Source organism: Gadus macrocephalus, chromosome 5, assembly GCF_031168955.1.
Source record: "Gadus macrocephalus chromosome 5, ASM3116895v1".
In the NCBI taxonomy this organism is placed as follows: Eukaryota; Metazoa; Chordata; class Actinopteri; order Gadiformes; family Gadidae; genus Gadus; species Gadus macrocephalus.
In genome coordinates, this window is record NC_082386.1 from 19,105,425 (window position 1) to 19,122,676 (window position 17,252).

General features: G+C 49.1%; 1 protein-coding gene across 1 annotated transcript in view; it reads left to right on the plus strand.

Moving 5' to 3' along the window:
• Positions 1-17,252, plus strand: part of LOC132458241 (attractin-like) — a 21,642-nt gene extending 4,390 nt beyond the window's left edge. The window contains exons 3-13 of the mRNA XM_060052812.1: positions 291-474; positions 824-1,005; positions 2,454-2,673; positions 3,001-3,186; positions 6,930-7,175; positions 7,669-7,806; positions 9,926-10,019; positions 11,495-11,547; positions 12,698-12,792; positions 15,512-15,590; positions 16,126-17,252. Of these exons, the coding sequence (XP_059908795.1) occupies positions 291-474; positions 824-1,005; positions 2,454-2,673; positions 3,001-3,186; positions 6,930-7,175; positions 7,669-7,806; positions 9,926-10,019; positions 11,495-11,547; positions 12,698-12,792; positions 15,512-15,590; positions 16,126-16,379 (1,731 nt within the window). The 3' untranslated portion in view covers positions 16,380-17,252. The remainder of the gene's footprint in view (positions 1-290; positions 475-823; positions 1,006-2,453; positions 2,674-3,000; positions 3,187-6,929; positions 7,176-7,668; positions 7,807-9,925; positions 10,020-11,494; positions 11,548-12,697; positions 12,793-15,511; positions 15,591-16,125) is intronic.

Sequence of the window (17,252 nt, forward strand, 5' to 3'; positions counted from 1 at the left end):
ACTGTTTAACCCCTACCTGGTCCTTACTGACATGGATCCACTGTCTAACCCCTACCTGGTCCTTACTGACATGGATCCACTGTCTTAACGCCTACCTGCTCCGTAATGACATGGATTCACAGTCTATCCCCATGGATCTGTACTGTCTAACCCCTACATGGCCGTCAATGACATGGATCTAGTGTGTCTATTATCGTGTACGATGCTTGATGCTGGATTTAAACAACCACTGACTTCTCTTATTCCCCACTGATTTACCATCCGAAACGTCCGAGCCCCCCATGTGACCTGTTGCCCCCCACCCTGTGTGCCCCCCCCCCCTCCCCCCACCCCAGGGGGCCGTGAGCGAGTACGACGGCTGCCCCAAGGACAACGCCTCGTTCGTGTGCAACAAGAAGACCAGCTGCAAGAGCTGCTCCTCGGACCAGAACTGCCAGTGGGAGCCACGCAACCAGGAGTGCATCTCCCTGCCAGGTGAGGAGGAGGAGAGGGGCGGTGGTACGGTCGTCATGGTGACCCCCGAGCATCACCAGCTCCGGGGCACGGCAGCGTGTCTTGTGATGTAGCACGGTGATTGCTTTGGAGGGATGCAGATGACTCATCCCATATCTGTCCGTCTCTCTCTCTGTTTGTATGTCTGTCTCTCTCTGTCTGTCTCTCTCTCTCTCTCTGTCTGTCTGTCTCGCTCGCTCTGTCTCGCTCTCTGTCTCTGTCTGTCTGTCTGTCTGTCTGTCTGTCTGTCTGTCTGTCTGTCTGTCTGTCTGTCTGTCTGTCTCTCTGTCTCTCTGTCTCTCTCCCTCCCTCCCCCCCTCCCTCCTTGTAGAGAACGTGTGTGGCGAGAGCTGGCACCTGGTGGGCAACTCGTGCCTCAAGTTCCTGACGGCGAAGGACTCGTATGACAACGCCAAGCTGGCGTGCCGCGGGTACAGTGGCGTGCTGGCCTCGCTCACCTCCCCCAAGGAGGTGGACTTCGTCCTGAAGGAGCTGCAGATCATGAGCGTGGTGGTGAGTAGGAGGAAGAGGAGGAGGAGGAGGAGGAGGAGGAGGAGCACTTTGGGGAGCTTTTGGTCTGAAAAATAGATAAGATACACTAAAACACGAGATATGTCTCACAGGTGTGTGTTTACGTGTATCAGCCGATCAGTATCATGAATAACTGTGTGTGTGTGTGTGTGTGTGTGTGTGTGTGTGTGTGTGTGTGTGTGTGTGTGTGTGTGTGTGTGTGTGTGTGTGTGTGTGTGTGTGTGTGTGTGTGTGTGTGTGTGTGTGTGTGTGTGTGTGTGTGTGTGCGCCTGAGCGTAGCCCCAGCCTGATACCGTGTTTCATGAGCTTCGGGTCGCTAGGCTATCCAGGCGTCTTTTATTAGTCCTTTTTGACAGTATAAAGGTCAACATGATTTGTATTTTATTAATCCCAGACAGGAAATGAAAATGTCCGGGCCAGGGAACATGACTCGCTCTGGCCTCCCTCCCGTTCAGCCAGATCTCCAGCTGACCTGGCCCCGGGTCGGGCCAATCACAGCCCTTTATCTAAAAGGGGGCGGGGTTTGATTCGGGGTGAACGGGCAGAAAAGGGCCTTTGAGGCATTTCCGTGAAGCAACCAAGTTGGCGGCCGCTGATGTGGAACGGTCGGTCGGATCAGGGCAGAATGAACCCAGCTGGACGGTGCATCATCCCTCAGGGAGGAACAGGACACCCACCGGTGTCCAGAGGCCTCTCTCAGCGCTGTTCTCGACGCCCTCCCCCTCCGAGGGGGGGCCAGACTAAACCCGCTTTGTGAATTGGTGAAGCGATGTCCGGCTAAATATGTACAGGACAGGAATAGGGTTTGGAAAGACATCAGATAATGATAACCAAAGTATAATATATATTGATGATTCTTAGTTGCAGAATGGGCGATTAATACATTTGTAATCGCAATTAAAATTAATGGTTTAGGTTTTTCTTTTTAAAGAAAATCGACATATATATTCTTTTTTTAAGGAGCAGAAGCACACATTTATTCCAACATCTTAAACTGAGGCACGCAGCAGAGTGCGAGATATGTGTTATTTATTTTGCTTTCGTCAGTCATTGTTATACTTCAAATAAAATCCAAACTTAAAAAAATACCTGAGAGTAGATGGGGGGGGGGGGGGGGTTAGTACCTGAGAGATGGGGGGGGGGTTAGGACCTGAGAGTAGACGGGAGAGATGGGGGGGGGGGGGGGGGGGGTTAGGACCTGAGAGTAGACGGGAGAGATGGGGGGAGGGTTTTAGTACCGGGGAAAGGAGGGGACAGATTAGGGGGGGGGGGGGGCGGGGGTTTTAGGGTGTGTGTGTGTGTGTGTGTGTGTGTGTGTGTATATGTGCGTGTGTGTGTGTGCCCGTGCGCACGACCCCAGCATGATGAGGTGTATCAGCTGATGAGCAGCCCCCTGACCCCCCCTCTCCCCCTCTCTGTGGCTCCCCCAGTACAAGGCGCTGGTGACCCCCTGGGTGGGCCTGAGGAAGATCAACGTGTCGTACTGGTGCTGGGAGGACATGTCGCCCTTCTCCAACACCAGCCTGCAGTGGCTGCCCGGGGAGCCCAGCGACGCCGGCTTCTGCGGCTACCTGGCGGAGCCGGCGGCCAGCGGCCTGCGCGCCCAGAGCTGCATCAACCCCGTCAACGGCAGCCTGTGCGAGCGCCCCGGTAAGGCCACATTCTAGAAGGTTGTTCCCCTACCCGGCTAACCAATATGGCTGCCGGCTGAATAAAGGTCTATGATAGGCCAGCTTTCATTTGGGTGGCTCGACAAAAGGAAGTGACCGTGTTGTCCTCTTTCCTGCCTTTCGGTACGTGATGTCGACGTCATGGTGATGTCAACGGTGTTGTCACGGTGACGTCAACGTCACGTCGTCGGCGATGTCCTCTCCGCCATTCGGCCACGCCCCCCCTTACAAAAATCAACTCTCCCTCAGCGCCGCTCGGTTTCTCACTTCCTGTCCCTGAAACCCCTCCCCTCGCCGCACTCCTCAGCCAACCACAGCGCCAAGCCATGCCGCACGCCGTGCGCCATGCGCACCAACTGCAACGAGTGCACCATCAGCAGCTCGGAGTGCATGTGGTGCAGCAACATGAAGCAGTGTGTGGACTCCAACGCCTACGTCGCCTCCTTCCCCTTCGGCCAGTGCATGGAGTGGTACACCCTGAGCACCTGCCCACGTGAGTCCCGCCTCCGCCGCCCTGCGCTCGCTCCTCCTCCTCTGCCTAGTTCTCCTCCTTCTCCTCCTCCTCTGCCTAGTTCTCCTCCTCCTCTTCCTCCCTGCTCCTCCTCCTCCTAGTTCTCCTCCTCCTCTTCCTCCCTGCTCCTCCTCCTCCTAGTTCTCCTCCTCTTCCTCCCTGCTCCTCCTCCTCCTCCTCGTTCTCCTCCTCCTCTTCCTCCCTGCTCCTCCTCCCCCATCCTCCTCGTTCCTTGACCCTAACCATCCCGCTCTCTCACTTCCTCTCCATCTCTCTTCTTCCGTCTCTCGCTCCCTCTCCCTCTGCAGCCAACCTCTCCCTCTCTTCTCCCCGTTTCCCTTTTCTGCTACCTCTCTCTCCGTCTCATCGCTCTCTCATTGCCTCGTCCACTGCTCTTTTTCTCCCACCTCTATCTCAAGCCCCGTCTGGCTCTCGCTCTCACTCCCTCTCTCTTTCTCTGTCTCTCGCTTTCTCGCTCTCACTCTCTTGCCCGTGCTCGCTCTCGTCCTTCTTCTCTTTCCCTCCACTCCATCTCTAATTTCTTCTCCCTCAATTCCCCTTCTCTTCCCCTCTCTCACCATCCCCTTCATCGCTTGCTCTCTCTCTTTCTGTCTCTCTCTCTCTGTCTCCCTCTCCATCCCTCGTCCCCTCTCCATATCCATCTCTGTCTCCGCCTCGCTCTCCATTTCTATGAGCGGGTGTTGTATGAAAAGACGACGACGACGGGGGGGGGGATAAATTACGATTCAGGAGAGAGACGAGTGAAAGATAAATAAAGGGGATGAAGGCGGTGGCGCTCAAATGAGCGGGTTTCCGAGTGGACCCAAATACTAAGCGGCAATTGATGGAGCGTTATCGGCGGCGGAGGATCCAAACTCCCGGCTCAGCCAATCAGCAAACAAAGGCGATGGAGCCTTTGAGGCACAATGGCCGCCCGGGTTGTTATCGAGCTCTGAAAGGAGCAGCCACTCATTATCCATTCATTGAACCAACAAGAAGATAGAGTTCGGATTCAGTCATCTAAACAAACACCGATTCGCATGCGACACACGACGGCGTTGCCTTGTTCTGACCACGCCGGAGATGTGTTCTTTTGTGATCTCCCGCTCATCCTCGCTGTTTAATTCAGATTCAGGTGCAGCTTCACTCAAATCAGGTCACAAACCGATGCTATACAGCTGATAAAGCAGGATGTCGCCAACCAAGTGGGCTACATTTGTACAACTCTGTCAGTGGGCGATTGTTCCGTGTATTTGTTCTGGGCTTTAGAACGGGCGGCAGCGGTCGATAAATCCTCCAGTCAATCAGTTATCCTCCGCTGGCTCCAGCAGCACAACAAAACAGGTCCAGACATCGCAGTCCGTCTCTAAAGCAAGCCCGGTTCTGGCTCGCTTAACATCGTTTTAACCTCACGGATCGGTCTCCAATAAAGAATGATTCTGTCTCTAAACCTTAACTTAACCCAGCCTTGTTCTGCCTCTAAACCTTAACTTATACCAGCGTTGTTCTGCCTCTAAGCCTTAACGTAACCCAGTGTTGTTCGTCCCTCTAAACCTTAACTTAACCCAGCCTTGTTCTGCCTCTAAACCTTAACTTATACCAGCGTTGTTCTGCCTCTAAGCCTTAACTTAACCCAGTGTTGTTCATCCCTCTAAACCTTAACTTAACCCAGCCTTGTTCTGCCTCTAAACCTTAACTTATACCAGCGTTGTTCTGCCTCTAAGCCTTAACGTAACCCAGTGTTGTTCGTCCCTCTAAACCTTAACTTAACCCAGCCTTGTTCTGCCTCTAAACCTTAACTTATACCAGCGTTGTTCTGCCTCTAAGCCTTAACGTAACCCAGTGTTGTTTGTCCCTCTAAACCTTAACTTAACCCAGCCTTGTTCTGCCTCTAAACCTTAACTTATACCAGCGTTGTTCTGCCTCTAAGCCTTAACTTAACCCAGTGTTGTTCTGTGTGTAAAGCGTACTACGGCCAGCCTTGCTCTGCGTGTAAAGCGTATTACGGCTCGCCTTCAGCTCTGTAATTTTACGATAAGACCTGCGTTGGACCGAGGTCATGCGCAACATTATTTAGCAGCCCACATAAAGTCCGGGCCCCTGCCCTTCGTTGCCATGACGGCTCTATTAATTAGGTTTCGTCGTCCGTGAGTTAATTAGGTGCAAGTCGTTAAGGGCCAAACATAAGGTTGCGATGTCTCCCCGGGGGTTGAGGGGGGAACGTATAGGCTAATCTCTTATCCGTGACTGTGGCCTTTACACCCAACGCCGGAGAAATTAATTTCCCAACTGGCCCCTTGGGATGTCTGTGACATGTTGTGTTACTCAAACACACAAATCTTCAAAAAACAAGCGCACACGCACACGGTTTCTCTAGAAATGCCTTGCGGTGAATGATAGGGGTAGCTGACGAGTTTAATGTAAACGTGAAGGCGTGCGCTCGGACTACATTAAAACATCCGGAGGAGGGTGATTGGTTGACGACACCGCCGTAGCTACGCCAGGGTGATTGCTTGGTTCACTAGCCTGGAAGATCGCCATTTTAATCACCTCTCGTTAATTCAGTTTAAACCATCTCATGAAAACGACCATTACTTTTTTTTTATTTTCTTGATCAGTTTCGCAGGGAGACATTCATTTTCTAACGGGCCCCTGATCGTCCAGCCTCCAGCTGGGGGAACATGCCCACTTGTGATGTCATTGAAGCCGTGAAACTGCTTTGGAAATTGCTTGTAGCGGAGAACGTCACACCGGTTTTGTCGCCGGTTAAACACGTACCCTTTAAGTTAGTCAAGAGTCAAGACTGAACCACAGCTTAACCAACACCACGATAGCAACAGTGTGGATCAGAGGTGTGCTGTTATTGTGGCCTACTTCACCGAGACCATGTATCGCACCCCTGGGGGACAGAGCCTTCGCCATCGCCGCCCCTACCCTCTGGAACTCCCTCCCTCTGGCCATCCGAAACTCCGATACACTCTGTTCATTCAAAAGTCAACTTAAAACCTATCTCTTCAGGACCACCTACAACATTTGACAAATCATCCTCCGCCATCTGCCACTCTCTCCCGCTCTCTCAATGTGTTGCCTATTGTTGTGGCGCTGTTTATTTTTTCCCTTTTGTTTGAGTGTCTGTACTCCTTTCTTGTTTGTTAAGCGTCTTTGAGTATTTAGAAAAGCGCTATAAAATACTGATTTTCATTATTATTATTACTACTTGTGATGACTCAACTAATCACTGACCCAGCCCCGATTACATTAGATTTAGTGTTCCAAAATAGTTAATAATAATTTTCCATAGAGACTTGGAACGTCATCCAATCAAAACTAGGATCTCAAAGAACTGCAAATTAAAAATCGTAACATAACACTTGATTTACGCACAGGTCGGCAATACATTGAAGACATTTTTTGCCAGGTTTTTTTAAATAATTTTTTTACATCTCGACCGAATCAACCAATAAATCAATTTGCCGGCAAAACCCATTCAGAAATACGAGTGGCAGGCCTGTCCTAATCCCGGCCAATCGTTCCATCCGGCCAGAATGAGCTTTCAATGAATAAATCCCTGAGCGAGATGCGGGTGGGGGGGGGGGGAGGGACTATGTTTCATCTCAACGGTCCCCAGAGATTTTCTGTTTCCCCAACTAAAAACCCTCTTCCCAGCGAGCGTCCCCCCCCCCCAGCGTCCCCGACTGACCCTCTGCCCCCCCCCCCACCCCCAGCGGAGAACTGCTCGGGGTACGGGACCTGCTCCCAGTGCATGGATCAGCCCGGCTGCGGCTGGTGCACCGACCCCAGCAACACGGGCAAGGGCCAGTGCATGGAGGGCTCCTACCGGGGGCCCTTCCAGACGGAGGTGCCCGCCCCCTCCAGCCTGCCCGGCATGGCGCCCGGCCTGCAGGTGGCGCTCAACGCCAGCATGTGCCCCGGCCAGGCCAAGTACAACTGGTCCTTCGTCCACTGCCCAGGTACGGCCCTCACTGGCTCTCCTCGCCTGTCCAATCGGAGCCTTTCATCTCATCGCCCGTCCAATCGGATCGCTTCATGTCATAGTCACATGCTTTTACTTTATAACAAACGATGATAACAATATACGTTAATCTCGTCATGTACGGCATGACGTTAGGCAATGTAATTATATTTTCCATTGAACTACTCCCTTTTTATCACGTTTCATCATGGCAAATTATGTAATAATCGTGATTTCTGATGACCTAATCCATGAATTGCTATATATATATATATATAATCACCACATGGTATCATTCAGCATCGTGACATTGGCTCTTAAAGTCATTATATTTTTTATCAACAATGTGCAAACGTTTTTCAAGCTATATAACGACGACACAGCTACTGATGTCTTAACCCAGATTAGATCAAATGAGACATTAATGCCTACTAGTGCATCAGCCGTTGGTTTCCAATGATGCAGTGCGTGTGCTTGCGCGTGTGTTACAGCGTGCCAGTGCAACGGCCACAGCCAGTGTGTGAACCAGAGTGTGTGTGAGAAGTGCGAGGACCTCACCACCGGAACCCACTGCGAGAGCTGCGTCTTCGGCTTCTTCGGCGAACCCACCAACGGCGGCAGCTGCCAGCGTGAGTACCCCCCTTTGATAAATCGACCAATCAGGGGCGGGGTCGGGTAGTGTGGTGCTGAGGCTTTGACTCCCACTGTAAGGCACTGGGTTCGATGCCCGCAGTCTTAGAGCAGGATGACCGCTGACCCCTACCTGCTCCTTGATAACATGAGTTCACCGATCCTGAATTCACTCAGGAGGAGAGAGAGGAGCAAGACGACGAAGGGGAAAGAGGCGGAGGGATGGGGAGGGAGGAGGGGAGTGAGAGAGTGAGGAGCAAGACGACGAAGGGGAAAGAGGCGGAGGGATGGGGAGGGAGGAGGGGAGTGAGAGAGGAGCAAGACGACGAAGGGGAAAGAGGCGGAGGGATGGGGAGGGAGAAGGGGGGAGAGTGAGGAGCAAGACGACGAAGACCCGCCCCCCCCCTCGCGGTGTGTAGATCACGGAGGAGGCGTGTGCTTGTTGTCGTGTCCCATGTCACTCAAAGGTCCCATGACATGCCACTCAGGTGTGAGTGTGATTAGCCGTCACAAGCCGTTTTGAAAATGTGCAGCTTCTGACATCACAGGTGGTCGTGTCCACCTAGATGTGTGCTGGATAGATCAGTCGACCAGCCTACCTGCCGGACTGTAGCAAACGTTGCTCATCTATCCGTCATACATCTAGGTGGACTCGCCCACTTGTGATGTCACAAGAGACTGATATTCAAACCGTCTTGTAAACGGCGAATCACACTCACACCTGGTGGCATGTCATGGGACCTTTTTAATGAGTCGGTTCAGCTCGGCTCACCTCGTCCTCTGCTCCTCCTCCTCCTCCGTTCCTGAACTCCGGAACGCCGCTGCAGGCTCTGATCTCTTCCTGAAACGTTCCCCGTCCCCGTCCCCGTCCCCCACGTTCCCGATCAACCGTCAGCCCCGACCGACGCTCCGTCTGTCAGACCCCTCCTACACCAGCTGGCTTCGCCCGCGGATCCGCTCGTTAGCATGCTAGTTAGCATGCTAGTTAGCATGCTAGTTAGCATGCTAGTTAGCATGCTCGTTAGCATGCTAGTTAGCATAGTGAGCATGCTAGTTAGCATGCTCGTTAGCATGTTAGTAAGCATGCTCGTTAGCATGTTAGTTAGCATGCTAGTTGGCATAGTGAGCGTGCTAGTTATGATAGTGGTTAGCATGCTACCTCTTCCACTAGTATGCATAAAGGGGGGGTAAGGGAGGGACTGGACCCCCTAACCAGCCCTAGTCCAGCGCGCACACGTCATGTCGTCTTCTGATTCCGCCGCCGCCGTGCCGGACCCCTGGGGGGGGGGGGGGGGGGGGGAGAGGCCGACCTGTAAAGATCTCCCGTGAAATGAATCTCGACACGCGATCCACCAGCCCATCAATCAGCCGCCGGGGCTGATGGGATGTGAAATGACGTTTATTTGAAAATTGCGTTGGGGAACCGGGCGCATTAGCCGGCGTTGCTAAGGGCTAATCAGATGAAAACGGTTTGCAGAGGATTTGCGATCTAAATTTACATCTCTGGCTGTCAGTGGACGCCTGGCGGCCGGGACCGGTGTGTTTTGTGTTTTTATGATTGACGGGCAGGTTAGCTATTCTTTTTTACCGACGCACTGATAGCATCTGCCGGTAACTCTCTAGACTCATTAGCTAAACCTGGTGGGTAGAATATGGAAGTAGGGGTGGGAATTTCCTGTGACAGTCTGCAAAGTATGATATCACTTTATCACATGATGGAGTATGATTTGCTGTCCCGTTGGAACAAAGCAACGCATGGCAAAAAGTGTTGACCTGACCTGGAGTCTTAGTGATGTTATTTGGACGTTGGCAAGCACATGGACGGATGGCCAGAGAGATGGATGTGGCACTTTATTCTTCCCTTAACGGGGTTCAACCGCATCACGCACAGTCACAACAGCAAAAAATATTTTAATAAGAACATTGTACTTCAATTCTACACCGACGGTTTCTTGTATGTATCGACGGTATTTATTCTATATTCCAGCACATGTTTTTAACATGACACTGTGTGTATTATGTGTTCCAGCATAACATATTTTTAAAGGACGCCGTGTGTATTATGTGTTGGAGCTTAACATGTTTATAACATGACACCGTGTATATCCTGTGTTCCAGCGTGCCGGTGTAACGGCCACGCTGGCATGTGTAACCCCACCAACGGAAAGTGTTACTGCACCACCAAAGGCATCAAGGGAGACCGCTGCCACCTGTGAGTTCTCTCTCCGCCGCCATCTTGTTTTCATACGTTACTACTGCGTGCTTTATACTGGTCTCTCTTTACCGCCATCTTGTCTTCATAACAGAACAGTGTACTCTCTTTACCGCCATCTTGTATTTAAACATTACTGTTTTTTACTTTATACTAGTCTCTCTTAGCCGCCATCTTGTCTTCATAACAGAACAGTGTACTCTATAGTAGTCTCTCTTAACCGCCATCTTGTATTCAAACATTACTATTTTGTACTTTATACTAGTCTCTCTTACCCGTCGTCTTGTATTTAAACATTGCTACTTTGTACTTTATACTCATCTCTCTTAACCTCCATCTTGTCTTCCGACGTTAATACTGTGGTCTTACGACTATAGTCTCTCGTAACAGCCATCTTGTCCTCAAACCCTCTTCTGTGAACCGTATTAAACTGTATTATACTGAAACTGGACTACTGCAGTTTCCTCGCTCGTCTTCCTACAACACGACCTTATCGGTATCTTATGCTATAGATTCCTCTGGTCTGTGTAGAGTGTGCTCTTCCTGTGTTTTGGCCGCCGTTAAGCATCGTTAGTTAATGGTTATTCGGAAGCTTGTTCTTCTGTGTTCTGTTGAACCACGGTCAATTTTGCTAGCTGGAAAATATGTGCTGAATAAGCCCCTTGTGTTTTATAGCGTTTGTTTTATCCCGCTGTGGAACGTGTTTGCAACCTATTTCATTATTTTGGGGCTTTTTTTTTTTTCTTCTCTTTTTTTCAACTTCTTTACTCGCTCAATAATATGCGCTGGCTAATCTACAAATGCGTCATTAGCGGCCGTGTTCTCCGCCGTGTGGTTTGGTTAGTGCCGTGTCAGCCGTCACAACACCTAATTCTTGTTTTAATGTTGAGTCGCCGGCGGCTACATGGCTGACATCCTGTTCAGCACTAATTAAAAAATATTTTTCAGACTGTACTATAAGCAAAACATTAGGATGTGCTGTCCATGCTGACAAATGTTCTCTGTCTCTCTCTGTCTCTCTCTCTCTCTCTCTCTCTCTCTCTCTCTCTCTCTCTCTGTCTCTGTCTCTGTCTCTGTCTCTCTCTCTGTCTGCCTCTCTCTGTCTGCCTCTCTCTCTGTCTGCCTCTCTCTCTGTCTGCCTCTCTCTCTGTCTGCCTCTCTCTCTGTCTCTCTCTCTCTCTCTCTCTCTCTCTCTGTCTCTGTCTCTGTCTCTGTCTCTGTCTGTCTGTCTCTCTCTCTGTCTGCCTCTCTCTGTCTGCCTCTCTCTCTCTCTCTGTCTCTCTGTCTGTCTCTCTCTGTCTCTGCCTCTCTCTCTCTCTCTCTCTCTGCCTCTTTCTCTCTCTGCCTCTGTCTGTCGCTCTCTGTCTGTCTCTCTCGCTCTCTCTCTTTCTCTATGTCTCTCTCTCTTTCTCTGTCTGTCTGTCTGTCTGTCGCTCTCTGTCTGTCTCTGTCTCTCTCGCTCTCTCTTCCAACAGGTGTGAAGTGGAGAACCGTTACCAAGGCAACCCCCTGAAAGGAACCTGCTACTGTAAGTGGCGCTCCGCGCCCCCAGTTCCAGCGGGGTGGGGCTGTGGGCGGTCCCGTGTCACCTGTGTGGCCCCCACCTTTTAGAGGTTTATTTTATTTGGCGGGCTCGGCTGGGCCCTATCTGTTTACACTCTACTCTATTTGTCTCTACTCTCCTCGATTTGACTCTTCTCTATTTGGTTCCACTCTTCTCGTATTGCCTCTGCTCTACTCTGTTCTATTTTACTCTATTGGTTTCAACTCTTCTCCATGCTTATCTCTACTCTACTCTATTTGTCTATACTAGGGTTGCCGCGGTGTGGACATTTTCACACCGAGTAATGCACTCGTGTCAACACCGGTATTACCGAGTATAAACGGTATAAACTTTGAAACTGGGTCAACCGCCATCTTCTCCTCTGCGTCAGCGTCTGGCAGTGCGCCAATTCTCGGTGACAGCGACTTATAACGTTCTATATATATAATAGTACAATATAATTGTAATATCACGGCCAAAAGCTCTGTGCGCCTCCGGATGGCCGTAGCGCGGGGAGCCCTCATAGGGATTGGGCTTCGCGGGGTTTGTTTACCGGCGTTGCTATAGTTACCGGTCTTGCGTGTTCCAACGCTTTATTAGGTGGTAGCTTATCTATTAAGTTTGTATAGTATTTTTTTTATGAAAAAACGCATCAAAAATAAAAACGGTGCAAAGAGAAACTGCCAAACTTTTTATTTTTTTATCAAATATGCCTAAAGTAAAAAAATAACTCAGTATTGCCGGTGTGCAACACTGAGTAATCGATGTTGGCCTCAACACCGGTAATACCGTATACCGCGGCAACCCTAGTCTTTACCCGACTCTATATGGCTCTACTCTTGCTGTATTTTGTTCTCCTCTATTCTATTTGGTTCTATTCTGATGTTTGCTTTTGTTATGTTTGGATTCGTTCTATTCAGTGTGGTTCTATTCTATCTCTTTCCGTTCCATTGTGTTCTGCCCCCGGCTAGAGGGACTGCGGTTCACTCCCCGCTCGGGGAGAGGAAAAGGAAAAAGCTTTCCTTCAATCACTGACCGATGCTCCCTCCCCTCCCTCTCTCTCCATTCACACACCGACCCTGGCCCCTCCCCCTCCCCTCTAACCCCGCCCCCTCCGCCCCGTGGCGTCCAATAGACACGCTGCTCATCGATTACCAGTTCACCTTCAGCCTATCCCAGGAGGACGACCGCTACTACATCGCCATCAACTTCGTGGCCACGCCGGAGGAGGTGGGTCACGGAGAACTTTTCCTTCCTCTCGCTGTTTTTCTGGGCTAAGCCGGTTTAGCGGAACCCCCCCCCCCACCTCCATTGCCGCGGACGGACTGCGCGGCGCTAGCTCTATTAGCATTAGTGCCCGGGAAGAAATATTATAATGGAGGAAAAAAAAAACATAACGATTATGCTAATATAATAACGGTCACGCTTATGAAATTAGCCAGCGCATTAACTCCACACCGGCTGCAACGGGTGTAACGAGTGTGGAGCTCGTTATGACCTTAACGAGGTTACATAACGAGGAGACACTCAAACAGCTGGCTCACGGAAGCAGAGGCGCACACATCCCATAATACTGGAATACCGGCAGCAGACAGTTTCCAACTCACTGTTGGAAACTATGTTCAAACTTTACAAAAAATATTCTCTTTAGTTGTGTTCTTTCTTCCACTAGTAAACGTTACATTTTGCATATCCTGTTGTCCGAAGGATATGCAAACAAAGTGTGTTCGACCATGAACGAAGCCACAAACAAAGTGTGTTCAACCATGAAGGTACAACCTCACAGGTCCAAGAATCATGCAAGTACATAACCAGCATACTGCTTCAAGGGCTACATTATAAAAGATGAGGAACTTATTAATATTAAATATGAATTCAAAACATTGCACAACACCAAGGCTGTGTTCGAAATCGTTCCCTATCACGGATATAGTGCACTATATAGGGTGCTCGCCATTTGGTAGTGGTGTTCGAATTCTCAGTGGTTAATTTCATGCACTATATAGTGGACTTAAAATACCCAAAATTTGAGTGTACATACGATGTACCCTACATGTTACTCCCGTATACCACAATGCAATGCGGTCGTGTTTTTCCGGAGTGGAAGAAGAAGCTGAATAACCGCAAAAACGAATACATTTAATGATGGAGTCTCGGGCTTCCGTTTAGAAATGTCAACAATTTATTTGTTGACATTTTATTGGGGAATTATTTGAGAATTATTTAGAAATTTCAACAATTTAATTGGGATTTAACATAGAATATTTAACATTCAAAATTAATGTTGGTCCGGTCCAATCAGCAGTCACACCTGGTGGTAATAAAGAGACCTTTAATACCAGACACAGGAGTTGTCAGCACAAAGAAGGGAAAATGGCCCCTCCCATCTGGTACAAGGATTAAATTAAGGATCACTTACCCGCTGCAAATACTCCCGAAGCAGGACGTTAAAGTCTGCCGGAAATATCTAAACGGTGTTAAGAATGCATGAATACAAAAAGACCGGGCGTCGCGGCATCGACGTTAAAGGAAAGCTAAGCAGATACTTACGGAGGAAACGCTCAATTTTTACATTAAACATTCCCCTCCCTTAAATATTTTAAACCATAGTATTAAACTATTAAGAGCCATTGGAAGATAAGTTGAGTTGTGTAATTGGTGGTTGCGCCCCTAGGTTAAAACTCGCTCAAGACCCGGCAGTGGGTTAAGAGCATAAAAAAACAATAATTTAATTTGCTGGCAGTCCTTTGTGAGCCACACTCGGTGTGGGCTACAGGCAATGGAGTAAGGTTCTGGAGACCACCAGAGGAAAGCAAAGCCCCCCCCCCTCAGATCCGCGGCGAGTTTGTCCATGTATTTATTTTCTTTGGGGGTCGGTTTTCCAGAAGGCGCTACAAGCACAACGGCTGCTAGCTGCTCGAACGCTCTCCGCTAACAGTATGGTAAAACTCCAGAGAGGGTGCATTTGATAGTCGGTCCGGTTCACAGCTATTTGCACTTTGAGTTGTAAACAGTGATAATGAATCATTTATAATTGCCTTCCTGCGAAGTGCACTTGCTAGCTTCAAACCAACTGCCTAATTAGCATTTCATTAATATTTAAAAGGGTGCCTCTCTCCGTTCAGCTGACAGAGAATGAATTATTTTGAAGGAAGTCATTAACAGAGTGTTGTGTTTCACTAACGTTCAGCGATATCTTATCCAGCCACAATTAGCCGTCCGAATTTGTCAGTTGGGCTTTTTTTCGGCGGGCTTTTTTGGCGGCTCTGCTAAGCCGGTGTGTGGTATTTACAGCAGAATTAGTTCCACTCTTTGGGCCCCGCTCAAATTCACATTTTCCCCTGTCTTTTTTTTTTTGTTGGACTGGCTTACTTCAAGATGATACATGTCGACAACAAACAACAAAAGCTCTTGAGCAGTTGCTTCTTAAGCCGCCGGTGCTGGCACGGTATAAATCCCCAGCTTCGTTTTTTAAATTATATATTTAAAACTTTCATCTCCGTTAGGTGCCTTTTCTAATGGGTTGTCATGGAGACAGTCGGAAAGATAGCTCTCGATCTAGATCCCTCTCTAGTGTCTTATGAGCCAGGGGGCCAACCTGTTGGTCTGAGGGGCCCAAGGCTACAGATGGGCTTCAGGAGGTCAGCAGTCTTCTGTAGAGCTAGTGCTCACCAGATATCCACCGTATCTTGAATAGATGTTGACCATCATTAGTTTATTAAACATTAGCACAGATACACCTCAACATATACAACAAGGTGGGCGTGAGGATGAAGGTTAGTGGGCTGGAGGGATTTGGCTATAAAATGTCATAGTCCAAAATAACATGACAACAAAACAATCTCAGCCAACTGCTGAGACAATGTGATGGTGATGATGATGATGATGATGATGGTGGGGATGATGACGATGATGATGATGATGATGCCCGATCTTCTCCTTCCATCAGCCGAACCGCGACCTGGACATGTTCATCAACGCTTCCAAGAACTTCAACCTGAACATCACCTGGGCCACCAGCTTCACAGGTGAGGCAGTCCCAGGTCCCCCCCACACGGCCAGGCAGTTAGAGAGTCGTTTAAAGATAGCGCCGCAATTCAGCCGTCTTCTTAACACGGAAAGGCAATTTATTTGACCTGGCATTCTAATTTAACTTCTGAAAGCAAAAAAAGTTTTGGTAATTTGGTCACCAACATCCTTTCCTTTCTTCTGCCCTCACTTTCTATTCCCTCCATCCTCATGCCTCTTTCCTCTTCCTCCTCCTACTTCTTCCCTTTCCTCACTCCTCTTTCCTCCTCCCTCCTCTCTCTCCTCTTCCTCTTTCCTCCTCTCTCTCTCTCGCTCTCTCACTCTCTCTCTCTTCCTCCTCCCCCCTTTCCTCCTGCTCCTCCTCCTCCCCCCTTTTCTCCTCCTCCACTCTTTCCTCCTCCTCCTCTCTTTCCTCCTCCTCCACTCTTTCCTCCTCCTCTCTTTCCTCCTTCTCTCTTTCCTCCTCCTCCACTCTTTCCTCCTCCTCTCTTTCCTCCTCTTCTCTCTCCTCCTCCTCCTCTCCCCTCCCCCCAGCTGGGACCCAGAGTGGGGAGGAGATACCCATCGTCAACCGGATCAACATCAAGGAGTTCAAGGAGAGCTTCTCCAACGAGAACTTTGACTTCCGCAACAACCCCAACATTACCTTCTTCGTCTACGTCACAAACTTCACCTGGCCCATCAAGATACAGGTGAGCGCCAGCTCCAAGTCCCCAGAAAATTACTCTGGTCCCCCCGGAGGGTCAAAGGTCAACTCACTGTGGACCTGGAGAAGACCGAGGGTCTAATGCGTTTTACCGTCAGAGGTCAAAGGTTAACTCACTGTTGACCAGGGTTTGGATTCTCTTGGTACCTCACGATTCGACTAGATTCCGACTATGAGGTCAACGATTCGATTCTAAAGCGATTATCGATGCATCTCGATGCAACAATTTTATGTATATTTCCATGCATGAATTTCAAAGAAAGATATACATACATCTGAGTGTGCTAATCACTTCCTACTTTTCTGATGATCATTAAAGACATCAACAGATTAATTAACTTATCTAATATTTATTAGAGAAAAAGCTTTTGTCACAAATATGACTTTCTATGACCAATACAATAATCAATGCAGCTTGCATTACAACACATTATGGAAGTATGTAAAAAATAGGGTTCAGTTTTCTTTTCTTTGTCATTAAAGAAAAAGCTGCTCTTGAACTCTGAGTTCTTGTGTCTGTCTGTGAGTTTGTGTGCATGCTATGCTATGCGTAGGCTAAATCGCAATCATGTTAAGGACAAATCTGATTGGCCAATACACACTGAAGATAAATTAAATCATTTTAAAATTACAAAAATTATCCCTCTGGCGAACAGAATGTTGAAGCAGGCGAACAAATCAAAATAAAAAGAATAACAAAAAGCATTGCATTTGACCACCAGAGGTTAACATTTTGTTCATCTCACAGAGGTCAAAGGTTAATCCCACGGTGGACCTTAAGAAGGTTAAGAGGCATTTTCACGAAGGTGAAACCGTTTTGGTCCACCAGAGGTCAAAGCTTAACGTTGCCATTCAATAAGTGGAATACCCAACTCCAGGTTCTAACTCGGCAATATAGGAAGTGCGTTCTCTTCCGTCGACACGGCCCGCCCCCCCCCCCCCCCCCCCATGGTAA